At 38.7% G+C, this 21,357-nt stretch overlaps 2 protein-coding genes and 1 long non-coding RNA gene across 4 annotated transcripts; 1 reads left to right on the top strand and 2 right to left on the bottom strand.

The window, feature by feature from the left end:
* Positions 1-436: 436 nt before the first annotated feature.
* On the top strand, positions 437-5,556 carry LOC131320639 (uncharacterized). Its single transcript, XM_058351393.1, has 7 exons — positions 437-759; positions 867-963; positions 1,587-2,750; positions 3,806-3,868; positions 3,965-4,185; positions 4,702-4,820; positions 5,220-5,556. Exons 1-7 carry the CDS (start codon positions 703-705, stop codon positions 5,329-5,331), a joined length of 1,833 nt encoding a protein of 610 aa, XP_058207376.1. The 5' UTR covers positions 437-702; the 3' UTR covers positions 5,332-5,556.
* Positions 5,557-5,910: 354 nt separating this feature from the next.
* On the bottom strand, positions 5,911-11,883 carry LOC131320640 (U-box domain-containing protein 62). Of its 2 annotated transcripts, XM_058351394.1 has the most exons (8): positions 11,206-11,879; positions 9,821-10,112; positions 8,694-8,775; positions 8,055-8,112; positions 7,684-7,772; positions 6,831-6,926; positions 6,678-6,748; positions 5,911-6,311 (listed from the first exon to the last, which is right to left on the bottom strand). In XM_058351394.1, the coding sequence occupies exons 1-8, from the start codon at positions 11,555-11,557 to the stop codon at positions 6,185-6,187; spliced, it is 1,167 nt and encodes a 388-aa protein (XP_058207377.1). In that variant the 5' UTR covers positions 11,558-11,879; the 3' UTR covers positions 5,911-6,184. The 2 variants fall into 2 exon arrangements, with proteins under 2 accessions (XP_058207377.1, XP_058207379.1); XM_058351396.1 differs by lacking the exons at positions 5,911-6,311; positions 6,678-6,748; positions 6,831-6,926 and adding an exon at positions 6,953-7,634 and having other exon boundaries at positions 11,206-11,883.
* Positions 11,884-18,863: 6,980 nt separating this feature from the next.
* LOC131320645 (uncharacterized) lies at positions 18,864-21,078 on the bottom strand. The gene is made up of 2 exons (XR_009198316.1): positions 20,845-21,078; positions 18,864-19,139 (listed from the first exon to the last, which is right to left on the bottom strand). It is a non-coding gene; the product is annotated as an uncharacterized LOC131320645 (long non-coding RNA).
* Between the last annotated feature and the right edge of the window lie 279 nt (positions 21,079-21,357).

The following is a 21,357-nucleotide window of genomic DNA, read 5'->3' on the forward strand; positions in this document are numbered from 1 at the left end:
ATATATGGTATCTAGCTAGTGTCTGGTTGAAATGTTTATCAACCCAATTAAAACATGCCTAATCCCACAAAAAATGATAAATTATTCCATGGTCTTGGGGTGCCATTGTCCATCACACATTTTCGTAATATCTATACACAGTATACACTTGGTACTAAACTCTATATAAATGCACGATAATAAGAGTGTTAGGCAATTCTCTTGTTTTACCTATTTAGCTCCGAAAAATCTTCAAATGCAGCTTATAAGGTGCTGCTCTTCGCGAATCCCAGCATACCCCCACCATGTGGCAATGCCTCGATACTATGGAATAATTTTTCCTTGCGGCAACTAACTCCGTCCAAAAGCTACCTCTGTGGAAGATTTAACGCTCGTTAAAAGCGCGCCTCTCCGTCCGAAAATTCAAATACAGTAGTAAAAAACTTTCAAATAAATCCCAACAAAAACCTCCACCCGCTCCCCAATTTATTTTGGAAAAAAAAAAACCCCCCTAACCCTAACCTCATAGCCTTCACACTCTACAACGACGCATCCTAAAGATTCATCTTTCTTCTCTACTTTGTTGATTTCGCAAACAATCACAACCTTTTCCGGCCATGCAAACCACAAATTTCGTATTTTTTTTCTGCTCCAGAGTTCACGGCTCCGTTTTTTGTTTTTCCTCGAATTTTCGCTTTGCTTTGATCTAGTTTAGAGTAATTAATGGAGGCTAACAACGTTTCGGATCGCTCATTTTCAATCTCCCGATCTGAATCAAAGGTTCGTATCTTTTGCCTAATAAATTTGTAAACCATATATGAGTACATTTTCTGTTGGGGTTTTATTATGGTATTCTCGGAGTTTTCTTGTGGATTTTGTTTTGGTAGTTAATGGGGCAAAAGCGGAGTGGTGGTGCTGAGTTTGAAGAAAAATCAGAACTTGGACGTAAGCGAGTGAAAACGCAAGATCTTGACTCTTCTCTAGGCAAGTCCTTTTAATATTATATGATGAAATTGTTGTCTCACTTTTTGATGTTTCATACTGTGCTTACCATGGTTGAATGATGTATGATTTCTGTAAATGTACGTGTCATAAATCCGTAGAACGTACTTTTGCCAAAATGGGTATTTACAACTCAATTGGCTTTACGAAAATGCACTGCATTGAGGTGTGCGGCCATGTGCCTATGGTCATCTGCATGCACATCGTCGTCGGCAAGGATGGGATCAGGGGGGTCTAGTAGCGGCGACCGCCACGACAAGAATTTTAAAAAATGCAATTATTATAGGTAAAAAAAAAATTTATGCCCAACTTATATAGTTTCGCCACTACTAAATTTTTTTAGTATACATTTCGCCACTACTAGGATAAAATCCTGGTTCCGTCCTTGGTCGTCGGTACGAATTCCAGACTGGTATCTTTGAGGTCTATTGTTTTGAGTCTTTGACAACTATGTAGAGATGTTGATGACATTTTGGTTTCGACATTTGCTAATTTTTCCCCCCAACCTTCTACTCCTTATATATATACGGTTTTTCCTTTCTGTATCTTTCAGTTGGATTTTTCTTAGACCATTTGAAAAACAATAGATCTCATTTGTGTCGCAGGATTTGACACCGACTATCCAAACTCAAAAGCCAACCACCTCTTGTTCTCTTATGGAAAAGAGAAGTCCCTAGAAGCCACCAAGGATGCTGCAACAACCAATCCAAATGTTGCTCCGGGAGAATTAACTAGAAGCGACTCACATCATTTTCCTCAATCACATTGTCTTGGTCTCAATACCAAATTTTCTTCAGCTAGCAATTCAGCTGGTGGTGATATGCCCACTTCTGCTCATATATTGTCCTCATTTCGGAAGTATGACACAGAAAATGGTACTTTTGCAGAATCAAGGGGTTTCGGTTGGGATCTGAATGCAGATGATACTTCTAACTCACTCAACCGAAACCCCTTTTACCCTTTCAAAAACCATGAACATTTGAAATCAGATGATGCTTCTGAGTGTGGGAGCACTACTGGTTCATTGGAGGAGAAAGACCACCCAACGAGGATGAGGACAGAGATGAAGCAAAATGGTTATCTCTCCTCTTCTCATGGAGGTATAACTGTTCCAAAACCACGCAGGAGGAAGAGTGGAACTGAGGGGCTCAAGAAAAAGATGGAGCTTGCCAGGAGAGAACAAATTGACAGGTTTGCGAAAATTGCAGCTCCAAGTGGGCTGCTGAATGAGTTGAACCCTGGGATTATAAATCACGTGAGAAATAGCAAACAGGTTCATTCAATAATAGAGGCCATGGTGAGGTCTGAAAAACTTGAAAATCCATATTCTGGAGGAAAACAAGCCATCTCAATGAACAGTGGGTCCAAAGAAATTACTGAAAGAAAGAAAGACATGGAAAATGTGACTCGTTTAGGAATGAAGCAGACTGGTCATTATCATGAAGATGCATCCTTGAGTACTTTATCTGGGATCCAGCAGAAAAGTGGTTTCACAACCTTGTCCAGTGAATCATTACAGTTCAACTCAGATGACTCAAGGAAGGATGGTGACTTGAGCAACATAGATGGTTCTTGGTTGGAGCGCGGGGCACAGACCCTGGAGAATCCCCGAAAAACTACTTGGCCTTTGGACACCAAGCAACACAGAGAGGATGATATGCTTGCGCTGAAGTTGTCGTCATGTATAACCATGGCCTCAGAGAATCCTTGCTCATTGTCTAACGAGGAGTCAGTGAACGCAACTGGGGTTTCTTGTTTATCTGTTAAAGGTCAGTTTTTGAGTATCATCAGTTATGGACCTTGCTTATGCTGCATATTTACTGATTGTGTTCTCTGCTGTTAATTTTAGAAACAGCAAGAAAGGGTCATAATATAAACTTTCTATTTTCGCAAACAATATCCAAAGATTTTGGTCACAGATTGAGATGTTTAATTTGCAATTTTGCCTAGATTTTTTTTTCCTGGTAAATGCAAATTTGCCTAGATTAACATAGAGTAGCAATATTCTGTTGATGTTAGTCTCCTTTTGTGTACTCCTACATCTGGATTTCAAATAAATAGATTTGATATTTATATGCATCAGTCCGGTCCCATAAGGGATCCAGCACGGTGCTACCGTGCGGACCTCCCATTTCCCGAGCAAATTTCGATGATCCAAGCCACCTAAAGTGATCAGAACATGATTTTAAGGGTACCCGTGAGAAATCAGCAAAAAAAAATGATCGGGAAGAGCTTGATCCAAACAGTTTTTTATTGAACAGTTCAGTAAAAAACTGCTCAGATCAAGCCCTTCCCAATCATTTTTTTTGCTGATTTCTCTCAGATACCCTTAAAATCACATTCTGCACACTTTGCGTGGCTCGGATCATCGAAATTTGCTCGGGAACGGGGAGTCCCATACGGTGCTACCGTGCGGGATCCCTCATTGGATCCGTGGTGTTATATGCATATCTCAACTTTTGAATTGATCCTTTACATATGGATTTTGACATGGAGTCTAGGACTTTATCATGAAGGACTGAAATGACTATTTAGTCGGAGTGATCTGAAATCCTTCAGATTGTAGGTATATTACAATCTGAACATAATATGGAGTACATCTCTTCCACGCCTAATCTATCTTCCACTTTAGTTTCACAAACCAGACATAGATAAACCTCTTATATTTTTGTTGATCCCTTCATTTTGAATTCATATGTACCCAAATGGAGGCTACCAATCATAATTTCATCTCGATTTCAATTCTTATGTTTAAGCTGCCTTGAACTTCAAAGAAGAAACTGTCTCACTTTGACCTGATATACATCTTCCTTCTGATTGTCAGCTGCTAATGTAGCTTCTCGGTGGTTGGAACTTCTTCATCAAGACACTAAAGGGCGTCTAACAGGTAATGCTCTACTTGGTTAAAACTCAAGCACAAGTTGTTATGGGAGTTTTATACACTTACGTATGCACGGTCGCGAACTGCTGTCTTTACTTGCAGCATTGCGACGCAGTAAGAAGAGGGTTAGAGCTGTGATTCATACAGACTTGCCTTTGCTAATGTCGATGGAATTCTCATCTAACCAAGAAAATGATCCCTATGTAATGAAAGGTTCTGCAACTGGATGCTCTGACAACACAAATGCTGATGTGCATCGAGCTAGGTGGAGTGCTCTATTTGATCAGATGGATAAATCCCTTTCTGATGAAGAGAAGCGATTGGTGAGTCTTCGAAACAATGGTCTCTTTTGTTATCGGTCCAGTCTTGTAAGCCAGGTGCATATGTATATTCAGAACACTTAGAGTACGTACTTTGAAATGTGGATTCTTCAAATGAGCCAATGAGGTATAGGTACATAACCTGAAGTCTAATCATATAAGTATCTACCTCCTTCAGTCGTAGAAACCTTTTTTTCATTCTATTTCATAACTTTTGTATGGAACACAGTTGTTTTGCTTTCTTCCAAATTCTAAATCTTTACCGGGACTTCTTCTGAATGGGTGTCACATGAAATGAGGAAAATCTTCCTGTTATAGTTATTTTTAATCCCACAAAAGGCCTTTACCTTTTGGAAAAGAAAAGCTCTTGCGACTGATTATCTGGAGTACTTGTATAAATCTACCTAAACACATTTTTTTCTTCTCGGTGATTTATTTATTTACTTTCCGTCTTTTTTGTTTTTTGTGCTGTGGGGAAGAGTATCTGAAATTTTTTCTGTTTGACGATTTTGCTTTCAGGAGATTTCGTTGAACCAAGTAAAAGATATGCAGCTCCATTGTGAAAGGGGCCTAAAAAATTTCCACCATAGTACATTACATGGTTCACAACAGCTAGGTGTGTTTGAAAATGATTCCAGGTATGCTTCAAAGGGAACTCAGATTCACTAAGTAGTGGAATTCAAACGGATTTTTTGTTTGGGGAGCATTTTGTATCTCTTTTTTTCTTGACATGTGAACTTTTCATCATACTTCATGAGTAACTTGTGGCTGAGGTTTATTCAAATCAAATCTCTCCTGGGAATTCCTTGAACTAATATCAGTTCCAGAATGATTAAAATTTTGTCAGGCATTTTGAATAAAGATGCATCAAAATAGCGAATGAAACTAAAATCCCGTTTCGGGATTTAAACGATGTCTTTATTTGGTTGTCTAACACTCTCGTTTGAGTTGGCTTCGTTTGTTTGGAAAACCAGCCAAGATACATTGCAACAAGAGGGCATTGCCATTGAAAATTCGTTATTTTCTTGGTCTTGCAGATTAGAGGAAGCGGATAATGCACAAAGGGAACTGGCCGTAATTGCAGCTGCTGCTTCCATTTATTCAACATCCAACTTTATGTTGTCGAAGGAAAATCTACCCTGTTTCTGATTGTTAACTCCATTCTCAACTTGTAGCAACTAATTTCTAATTATATTCATCTCTCTCTCTCTCTCAATGTGCTTTTAGTGGAGTTGTTGCGTTTGTATCGGGTAACTGTAGAAGTTGTAGCCATTCATGTTCTAATTTGTACTGGTACTAATTCTCAGATTAGAGACGAATTCATTGTTGAAAATCAATGAACTTTTGATCCTTGGATAAATGATCTTTGATGCAGCTCTTTTGGCTTTTATATAATTCTATACAGGTTGGATTGGACCATGATTTCAGTTTAGTGTGATTACAATTGTACCATAATCAGATTACATGCTGGTGAAATTTTACTTAGAAATTTGTGTATTGCTCAAGAACATAAAGTAAAATGGTACTCCTACTTCTTAAGGTGAGGGGAGAAGGAATTGTGAACTCAAGATCTAGATGAACTTGAACAAGCACCAAACCACTTGGGCTTGCTTGAAAGTTCATTTTACTTGGAGGTGGGTTACCCTAATTTGGGCAATGACTGATGCTAATGTGCGTGTGTGTGTGCAGAGAGAGAGAGAGAGAGAGAGAGAGAGCAGCAGCAGCACAATAATCAACAGCTTTTCATATTTCTTAATCAGCATCAGTTGAATAAAAAGCTGATGTTTAGATATCTTACACAAAATTGATTACATACTTGGTCTCCGAAACTCAAATCACATATGACGGACTTCTACAATTTACAACACCTATATACATCTACTAGTAAGGCATACAGCAAAAGTACTACAATAAGAGAGCTCAAGTTACATATAGGTAACGTGGCATACCAGCAATAAACTCTACCTGCCCAAAATTAGAAACTTCTTGATTCACTGCTACTCTAGAGCCAGTTTGGTGACATCTTGCTTGTGGATGGCTGTGAAGATGATAGATCATCTGAAACCTTGGCGAGTGAGCGATACTGCAATTTCACACTCTCTGCATTGTCCAACGTCTTCACCACGTACCTGAATGTTTCGCGTATTAGCATCGTGGAGCCAATTAACATTTTGAAGAATTTCAAACAATCACAGTAGCCTTCAAATATTAATGCCAACACCTCAGTGCTGTCCTCTTTTATTTTCCAATATTTCGTTCACACATTCTCCCCCCTCAGAAAAGAAAATTTGACTTTATATGCATTCAAACCATACATTCACTAATGAAACTACAAAAAAGCATTGGAGATAACCATCATGTGTATCAGTAAATTCGCATGAGACTGTTTAAAACATGGGAAGTAGATCACATTAAGATTAAACTCACAGTGACCATGATTTGAAAAGCCTTTTGTAGTAATAATAATAAGACGACAAAGTGGAAACATGACTCACCATCCATTCAAGCATTGTGTTGTGACTATAGCCTCACGTCCTACGAAACGCGGCGGTGTCCTCTTGTTACCCTGATCCACTTCCTCCAATAAGGGATTGTAATGTAATGATAATAAAAGCATAGGGCCCGAAACTAGGGTCTTCAAAGGATACCTTGATAATAACCCGGTCAGTCACAGCAAAAGGGAACTGAACGCCTCTGCCTCTTGAATGATCAATGGGCATTGAATCGCCATAAATACCCTTGTCCTACATGGAATCACAATAGAATTTCTAAAGTGTGAAAGACAAACAAACAAAATTATTGGCAGGGTTGTCCATAAATACTTGAATGGCTGACCAACTAATGTTGGTTAGCAACTAGATATTATGCCAAAGCACATTATCCGGGGGCAAGGATGTTCATTCTAAGGATTGGTGAGTCGTAAACAAAAGAGAGAGCGCCGAAAAGCCTGCATTTTCTACCATATCAGTGATTGCCGAATCTTGTAATTAGACATGGTTGACACTACGTTAGGCTATGTTTGGATGGTAGAGATTAGGGTGACATGGGAATCTCGTTTCTCCATTGCATTGTTTGTATCCAACCAAGACTGGAGTACAAATGTACAATTCCTAGTTGAGTACCTCTCCAGAGTGGGATGACAGTATCAGAAACAGCAGTATCTCGATTCCTCAAATAAGATATTTCTAGACCATCCAATATTTGAAAGGTAAGGTAGGAAGTCATTCAACTGCATGTCCTTACAATGTTCCTTAAAAACTGTTTGAATAATCCAAGTACCTGAATGGCCATGACACAAGAATCTTAGTACTGGTAATTTCAGATTCATGGTAATGGTACCTATAATTGATTCTCGCCAGCCATAAAAAGTTGAAAACCTTAAGTCGTAACTAAAAAGAACAACACGGATTAGGATAATACAGTTTTGGGGTAGGGGTCATGGATATACAAACCTGTTCAAAGATAATACAGTTTTGGGGTAGGGGTCATGGATATACAAACCTGTTCAAATCTATCTCTTCTTCTTTTTGATGAGCGGTAAACATTTAACTCTTCTTCCCGACGGAATGCCTGGACAGCGGCTCGAAGAGCTGTAAAAATACAGGGAATGTGGAAGATATAGGAGTCAGTATTTTCCCCACGCAACCTTTCTAACTTCTAATATAACTATCTCGACAGATAAAATATATATTATAAATAGAACTCGGGGAATAGGATTCCAGGAGGCCTCAAAGCTGAAATCATAACTGTATGAGCACCCTAGATAGTAGATTCCTAGCAATCTTATGTGGTACAAACTTTAAAACTAACTTCACATTTAGGATATGAAGAATTGCACGCCAATATTCCAAAACAATGATAGAAATACTTACATAGATTTGGTGATACAGACTCTTCTGATACTGGATGAGAGCAGGTACAGCAAGCTTTCTGCAATGTGAAAAGAACATCAACAACTCCGAATTGGCAAGCCAGATGTCATGAAACTTTCTAGAAATCAAAGGTTCTCCACAATTAAGTCAAAAATACAAAGAGCAAAAAGAAACACAAAGTATTGAGAGTCAAAACAAACATGTCTCATACATACATTTCTTAGACTTTCCCAACAACATAAATTTGCACATTTACTCGCCAATGCAGCCTCACGGACGACAAGGGTATCAAATTACAAATAATATATCATCATGCTGATCTTCTCGGGCAAGAGGAATTACGTCATGAATAATACACATACTGGAAGGTTATCAAGTTAAATATCTCAAGAAAGAAAATAAATTATCATATTCCAGCTTTGGAGTGACTAATCGTGAGTCTATATGAAAAAGAAAGAATATCAAAACCGACAACTCATCTGCAGACGTGTAGAGATTCTCTGCTTATCAAACCATACACGAGCCCTTATTGTATGCCCACATAACTTACCAGCAGAATGAAAACTTCTCTCTTTTAAAAGGAGAAAACGTAGTTGGCAAGATCATCTCTAATATTTATTGTGTTTGCTAAAGACTCACATTTCTGAGAACTTGCTGTACTCCGCCACCTCCAAAGGAATGCCCGCAAGGCAATATAATTGCGTCATCCATAAGTGCTCCTCTGTAAACCCAGATATCGCACAATGAGTATTAGACACCATAGCTATAGCAACCAATCAGCTACAATGATCTGAAGACTGAACACCACTTTTTTTTTTCCTGAAGATGAAGACTGAACACCATAACCAACAGCAAAATCATGGGAATTCCTTCACAGCCTCACCTATTAGAATCATGGGAGTTGGGCCCCATCCAGAGAAGGATAAAGAAACATAAATGTCGACTATGACAGAGTAAACCCCATCCAAGTGAGAAGATAATGTACCACAATATGATTTCCATGGATCCCCTTTATTTTACATGGTAGACTTCACATTAATTAAATGTCATACCTAATCTACACATATCAACCATGGATATTAACCTTTCTATTTCCTAAAGAACATTTTTGTACGAGTTCCAGTCATGAAGATATTTCAGAGTCATAATCCATCCATCACTCAGGACAAAAAACATAATAAATAGTGCAACATAAGCTGAGTGAATATTCATGGCTCCGTCTAAACCATGTTCAAATGCAGAAACCCACACTTTTAAGCTCTATTTTATATATCAACTAAAACCAGGCCATTCAAATGAAATAAATTTCAACACAAACTTGTTAAAAGATCATCACTACCTCTCTTGAATCTTCCGGATCTCTCCGAAAACTTCCGGACATTTCCGGAAACATCTAGACTACACTAGAATGCTCCGGAAACTTCTAGAACTTGCTAGAGTCTTCCAGACTCTTCCAGAATGTTTCGGAGTATACTAGAACCTTTCGGGTTCTATTAGATTCTTCCAGAATATGATAAAACCTAAGGGGCTTATCTAGAAGCTTCATGAAGTATCAAGTCGTGATTTGTATCTATAAGCATCCATCAGCCTATGTAAATAGGTGAGGGGTCTCCTTAGGTGTGCAAATGAAAAATCAAGAGAGACTCCAAGTGAGAGGCTTAAGGTGAGGTGTCCAAAGTTAAAGTCTTCCAAGAATGTGTCGTACTTGTGGGTTTGTAATCAATGAAGATACATTTACTTCTTGTGTTCAACTCATCAAAACTTACGTCAAAGGATCAGATAGAATCATCCTTAGAGATTCTCCAGACTCGGTGGAATACGAACCCTCCTTTCTTCCACTGCCCCCACAACCATTTTCAACCCCTACGCCCTTTTGCCCACTGCCCGACCCCTCAAGTCCGTGCGGATACTGCGAATAGTACAAATCCCCATTTGCATCCGCAATTGTTACAGCATTGTGGTACTGATTAGATCGTCCCTGTTGATGATTACCGTTAACAGTTGCTCTTGCATTGCTGTTATCATTTCCAGAATGCATTAATCCCCTACTTGACCCAACTGCCACAAATTCAACACCAAATAAGCAATGCAAAACTTCAAGAAAAATATGCCACAGAATCAGAGGGTTCCCCGAAACACATCCCATCACAAAAAAGAAAAATTATAGAGCACGACACAATAACCTATCAACGCTACCAACACTAATCAAAAAACACCTACGGAGTCTGGGAAGGAAATCCATCACATTTGATAAAGTTGTATTGTGTGTATCATTTTCTATCATTGTTTGTGTCACCACCTAGTTGCATGGAAATAGAGAATGCAGATAAAATCCACGATACAAACACTAATTTGAAATATTCAGTATCTAATAAATTAAAATTTTCTCTCCATTTAAATGTATTTATGAGGCCTATTGATTCCGGCGGCATGTGCAATGGCTTCTTTACCTCTTCATGTTCAAAAACAAAAGACTGTTCAAATTTTGATATAGACAAAATTTGATCTATTTATTTGTCAAGGCTTCTACTTCTATCATTACATGCACACGCAATCTCTGGAAAATGGTTGACAAACTAACTGCAGCTTTTCCCGAACATAAATGGAATAGCTTTAGGCATATAGCAAAAAACATATGCTTAAATGCATTCCAGCATTGTCAAATAGAATTAGAGGGAATGCATGTCAAGCAAAATTGGCCTGGGGTCCTCCTAGGACTCAGTTAAAACTTCTTAGGTGGTATTAACCCTTGTGGGGCAAGTTCATAAGCGACTTTGTCCCGTCCTTAAATAGCCCACGGACAACTGAGTTATCCAAAAAAAAAAAATCTAGCTTGAGAACACTGACAACATATATTTACACCATAACAATTTGGAACTAAAAGTGGAATTTTTCCAAACACAAAAAACTGTTTCCATTTTCCAGGGCCAATTGCGTAACTATAACTACGATCGCTGCTGTTCTTCCTATCTAGTCACATTATCCTTCATTACCCCCTCCGCTCCTGCTCTCTATCCTCCCTTTGAGCTCCAAAGAATTTTAGTAGTACTTTGATATTTTTTCAAAAAAAGGCTTTCCGCACGCACATTATGTGAGTTAAGGTTCCTATTGCTAACCCTACTCCAAACCAACAAGTGCCCTAAAATCTCACCCTCCCTTTCCTCCATGTCGTCCTCCTCGTCATCTTCTTCGTCGTCGTCGTCATCCTCTTCCTCCTCATCTCCTTCGGACCCCTCGCCGCCGCCCTGTCCGTTCCCGTTCAAACTCTGCCCCAGCCGATTCCCGTCGTCGACGTACAAGCTCCGCCGGAAATCCGCCGCGGCCCCTTGGGATTGAAAATACCGGTCGTCAATGAAGCCGCTGAGCTCCCGGGTCTTCGGACTGGGGTCGGCGACCGGGCGCGAGTTGAACCGGAGGCCCTCCTGCTGGAAAACCATCTGAGAGGTTAACCCGTTGGTGTCTAGGCGCTGGGGTGGGACTAGGCCCATGTCTTCCGAGGCCATTTGGGTAAATTCGCTCCTCCTCTGTCGCAATTCGATCGGACGAATTGATTTCTGAAATCACAAGTAAAGGAATTTTAAAGTGTTATATAGAGGAAGTAGACCAGATTGATCGCGAGAGTTCTGCCCGTGTTGCAGGATCTTCACATGGTGAACTGATTGAGGGGAGAAGTACAGCGATGGGTACAATAGGGTTACAATTTACTCCATCGAGAGGAGTAGGCAGAAATGAGAGAGAGAGAGAGGGAGAGAGAGAGAGAGAGAGAGATCAAAGACAAGCAAAAAAGCGACGGAACAACGTCGTACGTTCGTTCGTTCGTTAGATGTATCAGCAGTGCTATATCCTCCGCACAAGTTTTGTCGCGTGTGGAATTTATTCTGGGTTCTATAAAAAATATAAAAATCTATTTATAAATTTTAAAACAATTTTTTATAAGGTTTTGTAAAAAAATCAGTATCAACAGATATCGATTAGTATTTTCTCTGGATTCATAAGTTAATTATTTTAAATTTTATGAATATTTTTCTGTATTTTATGAGATCCAAAGTGGGTCTCACACGCATGTGATAGACATATGCGATAAGCCTACACTTTCTGCTAGACGTATATATTTCCCAGTTAAGTTTGGGTTTTTAGTTATTTTACTTTATTATTTTACCTTTAATTATGTTGAAAATGTGGAAATTAATTTTATGAAATTATTTATTCGTCTAAAGAGAAATTTACTAAAGACAAAATTAATTGAGAGATAAATATTTTCTTAGATTATTTTTTGAAAAATTATCTATATTTTTTAACTTATTTATTGTTTAACTTTTTTCAAGTGTGATCTATATTTTTTGTTTTCTAGTTTCCATTTCATCTAAACAAAAAAGTAACTTTAAAAAATAACTATAATTTTTAAAAACCGTGAAAGAAATAATTCAAAATAAATAAATTAGTCCAAATCTTCCCTTGTTAGTACCTTCTTATACATTTAAAGTATCTGAATATTCTTTGTTTGATTAGCATAATTTTGACTTAAACTAAAATACAGAAAGCGTAGACAAATAAAGTTGTCATGGTTGCCAACATTGATGGAGGAAAATTGCTCTGCAGTAATCTCTATCTTCTCTTTTATAAAACAGAAGGTTATTGGGACAAGTTGTTGCAACGGCTCAGATTTGTTTGATCCAATGGTTGATATGTGCTCTTCAACTCTCTTAAAAATGTGCCCAAAATCTTTCAAATATTTCACAAAAATGACATCTCTTCTTTTTACCCAGCTTCTGTCTGTTGTGTAATAAATAAATAAAAAATTCTCCTTAACGCCTCTCTCTCTCTCTCTCGCTCGCTCGCTCCTGTCATCTTTTGAATGAGAATAAACTTTTTACACCGTCGGTGTAAATATTTGTTTCCTCCAAATCAATTATATTGCGCCACGTCGCCATATTTTATTAATTGGGATCACTGTTTTGACACGTGTCGCGATGCCATTGATTTGGAGGAAACAAATGTTTACACCGGTAGTGTAAAGAATTTATTCTCCTTTTAAATCCCCACCGAGGTCTACAAATTCTGTCGAAAGTTAGGGCAAGAAACATTCCTTTCGATTATCAAAAAAAAGAAACATTCATTTGGAATTTTTGATTTATTTTAGCGAAACTGGTTAAAGAAAGTTGTGTGAAAATTGGACCAAGAAAGCTCCGTGAAAACAAAGGTAATGAGTTTAACAAATAAACCATCTTTTGAAAGCCATGTGAAACATTCCTTTGGGATTTTTTCAGGGAGTTTTTTGTGTCTGTTTCGTTCTAAGGTGCAAGTAGTGTTTAAATTTCAATATAGCTGTTATTCTAGGTGGAATTTGTGTCTTTTCCGAGTGTTTAAGAAATTTGGGTGATTTTTTTGGTGCGGGTGGATGGGTGTATTGTTAAATGTTACACATAATCGAATTTTGTTATTTTGACTCCTCGTGACGTTTTTAAATGATAGTTTAGTAGTGTAGTTCGCTCCTAGGTCCATGTGTTTTCAGACCCTTCTTTTTCTTTTTCTTCCTTCATTTTTCTGTTATCATCGGGTTGCCTATGCCTGCATGGGTAGAAATTGATGCAAATCTTGGTAGAAATTGAATTTCAGAATAGTAACTCCATGGGTACATAATTTTCAACAAATTGAGTCAATTCCAATCGGGATGGGTAGTGTCGTAAGCACGGGCAAGCACTATGCCTCCTATGATCGCTTACACTGAGGTATTTTCAATCAAAGCTTGAGTTCTCTGTAACTTTTTTTGATAGCTTGTTTTTTTCTCGCGGTCCGAACTAATTTTTTTTTTACTCTTTATATGGTTAGTTTATAGTGTTTGATAACTATTAGTGATTGAAGTTACATTGAGATTTTTGATTTATGAGTTCTAATATGTTTTTTCATTTCTGCAAATAAATTTAATGTATGAGGTGGGGGATCCATAGTAGTGCTATTTAACTTTTTTATTTGGTTTTTATTAGGATTTCATAAGCAAATTGATAGTTATTTGTAGATAGCTTAAAAGTTTAGTTGGGGGAGTGCCGTAAGTACGGGTAATTCTCTTTCGTGTCATTAAGAAGAAGATCACATACTACACACTAATGAATTAATTTAGTATTTGAGTCACTAGCTAGCAAGTGCCATAGGCACGGACAATTTCAACCGGGGTGCGTAATGCCGTAGGCACAAGTAAGCACTAGTACTATTTATATTAGGAGTATTTAATTATCCATCCTCAAAACTCATTCCACGTAAGTATTCATCCTGCACTTTTTGAACAGTTATGATTTCATCCTCATTGATAAGCACCCGATAATGCAATGTAGGATGCGCTAGTTATCTAGTTTTCTTCAATTTTATCGTTAATTTAGTTGTTTTTATTTACTTTTGCACGTAAGGTATGTTTTTAAAGTTTTCAGGTGAATCGTGTGAATAATGTATGCTTTGACGTCATGGATGGTCCAAATGCGTCCAAGTACCCGATGAACCAATGAAGACCCTGTCGGTCCCTGAAAATCTGTCTTAAGTATAGAAAAATGACTTTTCGAAAAAGTATCGATTTTCGAGATAAAAAATGGCGGTAATTGATCCTTGAATTTTTCAAAGAGCAATTTCAAATTTGCAAGGTTTTATTCAAAGAACAAGGTCATGTTTTGAGTCATTTTATCTATAAAAAATCGTGTTGTTTTCTATTTTATACTAAAAATTGGGGGTCAACATTTTGATTTGATTAAAATCTCAAAATTCTAGTAATGCCATTGTTTTCAAATGGGGGGTACTTCTTTATTTTCATTAAATAAATTAAAGTAAAGAAAAGGTAAAAGAAATGTTTAAAATGCAATATTTACTTAAATTTAGGGAATGAAAATAAGATGCTGTGAAAGCTTTTGAGTGTTGTGGATGCTGCTGGGAGCTATGAAGCTGAAGTGCTGAAAATAAGAGGCTCGGCATTGATGGGAAGGGAAATGATCCATCGATGCTGAAGTACTTAGAGGTCCAGTTCCTTACCCATCTCGGCATCGATGGGAAGTATTATGTTGCATCGATGCCGAGGCCTTTAGCAGCAGCGTAAGTCTTTCTCCATCGATGCCGAGGGCTTTAGGAAGGCGTCTTTGGAGTATCTTGGAGAATATTCTGTGCGCGTACTTGGAGGATATAAAAGTCCGTGATGTCATTGTACAAACAAGTAGATAGATTTGATTGCATAATCTTTAGATCTAGATCTAGATTTTGAATTATTCTTGGTTGTTCTTCAATTTCCAGCTTTGAATCTTTATTTTCTGTCTTCATTAATTAGTTTTTGATATTGTCATCTTTATTAAAGTTGTCGTAAATCCTTCGATCTATCGTTTAATCCAATTTTTTTTCTAGTGTTGTTAATTCAATCATACTAAGTAGATTTTTACTTGCTCTTATCTTAATAGACATGTGTGAGTAGTTTTTCAAAGTTAGGTCATGGGGTGATTAGCATCTCATGGCTCAAGTAGAATTACGTTTTTCACCATAAAGTTTAAACCTTTGGTTCGAGAATCGATGTGGGGTTCGAGTTTATTTGTCAAATCGCTAAGGTGTTAATCTCCTTGATCATGTGTAGGTAAGAGCACCGCCTACTTATCACACATGATGCTTGGAGCTCTCTCGCACGAGGCATTTGCTAAATAAATTCTAGAGCTAGTTTGGTAATCGAACCATTCTATTTTCCGAATTGGGAACCTTAATTGTGTATCCTGAACCGCGTAGTTGGGTGAGAAATGCAGTTGAACTTGAGTCGTGAGTGTTAGTAATTCCTAGACCTAACCTGTCTTTTATCTTAGTTTATTCGCTTTTCAATTTAGCCCATTTTAATTTCCACTACACACGTAAAGCCAAGTTGGCTGTCTAAAAGCCGAAAGCCCTTACTTGCATCTACAAATCCAGTAAAGCCGTATTAATTATTCCCTTGGGTACGATCCCGAATTTTCGAATTATCATGCTTCAACTGACGTATTAAGCCCTACACTTGGGGCATTATTCCATATATTGGAGCAAACGAAGCATTTTTGGCGCCGTTGCCGGGGATTTCTTACTATGACTTTCTTGGAGGTTCGACAAACCACTGTAAGTATCCCGCTTTCGTCTAGTAGTAATAATAGTAGTTTAATAGTTTATGTGTTAATAGTTTGTATTTAGTTTGGTGGGTACCTCTAACTTGGTTATACTAAACCTGAGGTGTAACGAAGCCAGGCTAAATATCGAGTTAGTTCTTAGTTAGTTTAGCGTAGTTAATTTAGTTTAGTTAGCTTAAATTTAATTACATTGCTTAGCCGAGGTGGTGGCATAACCCCTCGCATATTCTATTTGTTGAGTTGAGGTGGCGGCATAGCCCCTCCAGTCTGGTAGTTTGTTGGTAGTTAGTTAGTAGTTGTTTTAGTTTATGACTGTTTATCGAAGCCCAATTTCCGATCGGCTTCATCGTTCTTTTTCACCGCCAAGAATCCGTAGCATTGCTAGGGCGTATCCTGCCCACTCTCCGCCTCGCAAATTAAATTGCAATCGCAAAAGCCCAATGGCCGAAGAAGTTCCAGTTCGTACTCTACGTGATTATCTGAATCCAGAACGGGCTCCTCAAGTATCTCCTATCGTTATTCCGACTCCGACCGCTAGGAATACATTTGAATTCAAAGCTGAGTATCTTCGAATAATTCCAGAATTTCGGGGGCGAGAATTGGAGGATCCTTATTTGCATATTCGGGAGTTCGAGAATATTATACATTCTTTCGTTACAGTTCCGGGGCAACTTGATCAAGCCCGCCTGAAGTTGTTCCCATTCACTCTCAAAGACAAGGCGAAACAATGGTTAATTCTTTGAAGCCTCAATTTTTGCGTAACTGGGGAGATGTTCAAGATTCTTTCACCACTAAATTCTTTCCAGCAAGCAGGACGAAGTTACTTATCGATCAGATTCAATGTTTCAAGCAAAGGGATGGAGAGACTTACCATAAGTATTGGGAACGATACAAGGACTTGCTTATGTCGGTTCCTCATCACAATCTTCTGTTGTATCTCCGAGTCAACTATTTCTACACAAGGTGTTCTCAAGAGAGTAAACGGCTTTTGGATACTATGGGTGGAGGCGATTTTATGGGAAAGACACCGGAGGATGCTTTGAATTACTGTGAGTCACTAGCTGAGAAGACCCAGTCTTGACAATTTACAGATCCAGAAGATAGAGCAATGTACAATCAAGGTCCTGCAGATTCAGAAAAATTCTCTATTGCGGAGCATACAGCTTTTGAAACCCGATTGGAGGAGATTGCTCAAAAACTTGACAAGTTGGAATTAAAGAGTGCTCAATCTCAAGAAGTGAAAGCAGTATGCCAAGTGGAGGAAGTATGTGTTATTTGTGAGATTGTGGGCCATTCTACCGAAGCGTGCCCCAACATTCCTGCTCTTAAGAACGTGATTAATGGGATTGCTCCTGAAGAAGTACATGCAGTGCAATGTTTTGACCCTTATTCTCAATCTTATAATCCTGGGACAAGGCAACATCCAGCTTTCCGTTAGAATCAATCTAATGAAGGGAGTTCTTCTCAAGTTCCACCCCCCGCTCCTCAACTACCTTGGAAGCAACCTCAGAATGCTTTTCGTTTCCCTCAAGCTCATGGTTCGCCAGGATTTGCTTCCTCTGCTCCGTTCCCACATGCGAACCAATTTCAACAATCACCTGCCCAGTTCCACCAATAACCACCAAAGCGTTCTTGGGAAGATCAATTCAGTGTTCTTTTGCAAGGTCAAACTGTTATCAATGAGCAACAAACTCAGATGATGAATGATATCAGAAACCAGTTGGGGAAGTTGACAACTACAGTTGGTTTGTTACAACAAGAGAAGGGGAAGTTTCCTATTTAACATCAACCTAATCCGCAACCGAATTCTAATCCGTCTTCTCAAGGTCTTCACTTTGCTAGCTCTTCGGTGAATTTTCCCGAGCAAGCAAAAGCTATTATTTCTCTTTGAAGTGGCAAGACAGTGGATAACCAAGTGGTGATGCCTCCGGAACTTACCTTGTTACCCTCGCCTATCGAACAATCAATTCCAATCCTTGGGGAATCTCCCAAAGAAGCAAGCAAAGAGACTCTTGAAGAAGAAGAAAATGGTAAAGGCAAGAACAAGGAAAGTGTATCGAACCCTCAAGTTAATCCAACACCGGCTCCGTATCCTAATCGTTTGAAGGCTTTGGCGAAACCAAATTACAATGCAGAGTTGCATGAATTATTCAATCAAGTGAAGATCAATATTCCTCTCATGGATGCGGTCAAGCAAATTCCCTCATATGTCAAGTTTCTTAAGGATTTGTGTACTCGGAAGCGCAAGCTTAATGTTCAAAAGAAGATATTCCTTACTGAGCAAGTGAGTTCTATCATTCAAACGAATATCGCACCTAAGTACAAGGATACGGGGAGCCCTACTATCGCGATCACAATTAGAGGAAATCGTATCGAACAAGCCTTACTTGATCTTGGTGATAGCGTTAATCTACTTCCGTACTCTGTTTATCAAGAGCTTGGTTTGGGGGAGATAAAGCCTACTCGTGTCACACTACAATTGGCCGATCGAAGCGTTCATGTACCAAAGGGAGTAGTGGAAGATGTTCTAGTCCAAGTTGATCAATTTGTCTATTCGGTGGATTTTATGATTCTCGATACAAATCCGACCGACTCTTCTGCTGCTTCTACTCCAGTGATTCTTGGAAGACCTTTCTTAGCCACGGCGGATGCAGTTATCAACTGTCACGCCCTTGATTTTCAACATAAATAAAAAATACTCTTTTGATAAATAAAGTCATCGCAATAATACAATTAATACCCAAAAGATCTTCCTTTCTACTGTTCACAAATAAGATTCAGATATTACATTTTTGGCTCATTTGCCCCAAATTATCGAAATGCCAATGACCGAAGAAAATAATCTTACGGTTGTAACAAATGCCTTTCCAAAATACTTCTTTCAAATCAAATGCAAGTAATCGCCTCTTTTATACCTTTGAAAGTCATGATCAACAAGCACGATATGCACGCCATGCCAACTTTCTTGTTTTTGCACCTGAAAATGATAGGGTTGAGCATACACGCGCCCAGTAGAGAAATCTATACGCAAGTTATAGGAAGATATGATGAGTTATGCATCTAGAGTAAGAGAGTAACGACAGATAAGCCCAAGTACACAAGACTGTCAACAGCAGCACACTATGATCAGGGATTCTAGGCTACCTATATGAAGGATCTATCTGCTCATATGTCAAACAAGGACCATCAATATTCCTACATCATTCTAAGTAAATAAACAACAGCTTTAGTACCGTTCATTACATCTCGTACAATTTCACAATCTTTCACATTTCACATTTCATCACCAAATCCCATTTCTCATTATCATCAGTCATCAGAATCTCTTTCATCAACTTTATAAACCAATTTTGTGTCATGTGTCTGAGCCTAAGCTCCTGCCAGGCACTTACTCGATAACGAGCCCTGAAAGCGAATGATATGAGCATTTAGCTCCTGCCAGGCTAATTATGGGACCCTGATATCCCCTGCCAAGCGTCCACCTAGAAGGTTGGACCTTGAGTGTTAAATATGAGCTTTTAGCTCCTGCCAGGCTAATTATGGGACCCTGATATCCCCTGCCAGGCACCCACCCGTCGATGGGCCCCGAATGTTCTCGTTGTGTCCGATTGTTATTCACATTCAATTCGTATTTCCAAGTTACAAGCATCAAACCGTCCAGTCATTTCTCCATTTAATCAAACAAGTACTTCTCTACTAATTACGCACGTCACGATATTTCTTATAGTCTACGATGCTCACGGACTCTTTTACGCTACTATAGCCTTTATGACGATACTCCAACTATGCTAACGAAAAATCAATGGCACAGACACGTTCGACGAGTCGTACGATACGATCTTTCAGATATTCTGATTTTCAGCAGAGCAGTCCATGTTCAAAAATTTATTAAAAATAGCATACTCAATATTTTTAAATGATTCCAACACCGAAACATCACCAACTTACCCATCTTTAAAACCTATAAGGACCCATAACCAATAGGGTCGTTTAACCATAGCCAAACAATGAAAAACGCTGCACAGTGAGCTGCCCAGATTTTCGGATTACAGGGCAATCTTCTAAAAATCACTATAAATCGAGTTCTTAATATTTTTGAGTGATTCCAGTCCCAATAGTTGGGCGATTGAATGAACTTTGAAAGACGCAAAGGAACCCTAGTCAAATCTGCACTCCAAGGGTGGTTAAACAGGGGTTTACCGAGGCTACACGAATCTGCCTGACAGATTGACATACCTCCACTCAATCGATCATAACTTTTTGTGTACTAAGAGTTTTAAGATGATTCCAGTGGCAAATGAAAGCTGACTTCAAGATCTTCGAACCGATATAAAGTTTACATAAAACGGACATCGGACGAGGAAGTTATGGCCGTTCGAAGTGGGCTGAAACCCAGAAAACGAGACAGATTGCAGACCAGTATTTTAGATATCACCATAAATTCAATTCTCAACGGTTTCGAGTGATTCTAGCGGCACTAGAACGGGCTCTAAGTCTACTCTATTTCATACGAAGGAACCAAAATTCAATCATGAGTTTAAGAAGGCGTAAAACCCCAAAAACAAAGACCCTGTTTCTGCAGAATTTCGGAAATGGAACAAACAACCTCAAACAACGAAACAAAGCACGATCTAGGTACATAAACGCCGTATAAACGCATAACAAGAGTAAGAGATCCCTACCTCATGGGTTTTGAGCAAAACCCGAACCTTTGACCAAGTCAACCAAGCTCCCACGCGGTCCGATCATGATTTTTCTTGGATATTCGGAAAGCCCATGCGCCGTATAACAACTTTAATTCTCGGGCCTTGTCCGGAATCACCCCCTAGTTAGATGAAATCGAAGAGAGAAGAGAGGAGGAAGTTTTTCGGAGGAGAGGAGGAGAGAGAGTGCCGAGAGAGTGAGAAAAGAGAAATGGGAGAAAGTAGTATCCTGGGGAAATTGTAGAAGTGGGGAGCAATCCCCCGCTTCTCGCACCACACTCACACGTGCACCCTTCACACAATTACCCTTATATCCTCCCACGAACACATCACACCGAATATCCGCACTGTCTATCTCGACGGGCTATACATTAACAAAACAAAAAATAAAAAATAAAATAAAAAATATAGCCCAAAAAAAAAAATAATAATAATAATACGGATCTTTACATCAACTATCGAAATGGACTTCTCAATATGACCTTCAGTAAC

This window comes from Rhododendron vialii, chromosome 3a (genome assembly GCF_030253575.1).
Source record: "Rhododendron vialii isolate Sample 1 chromosome 3a, ASM3025357v1".
Classification (NCBI taxonomy): Eukaryota; Viridiplantae; Streptophyta; class Magnoliopsida; order Ericales; family Ericaceae; genus Rhododendron; species Rhododendron vialii.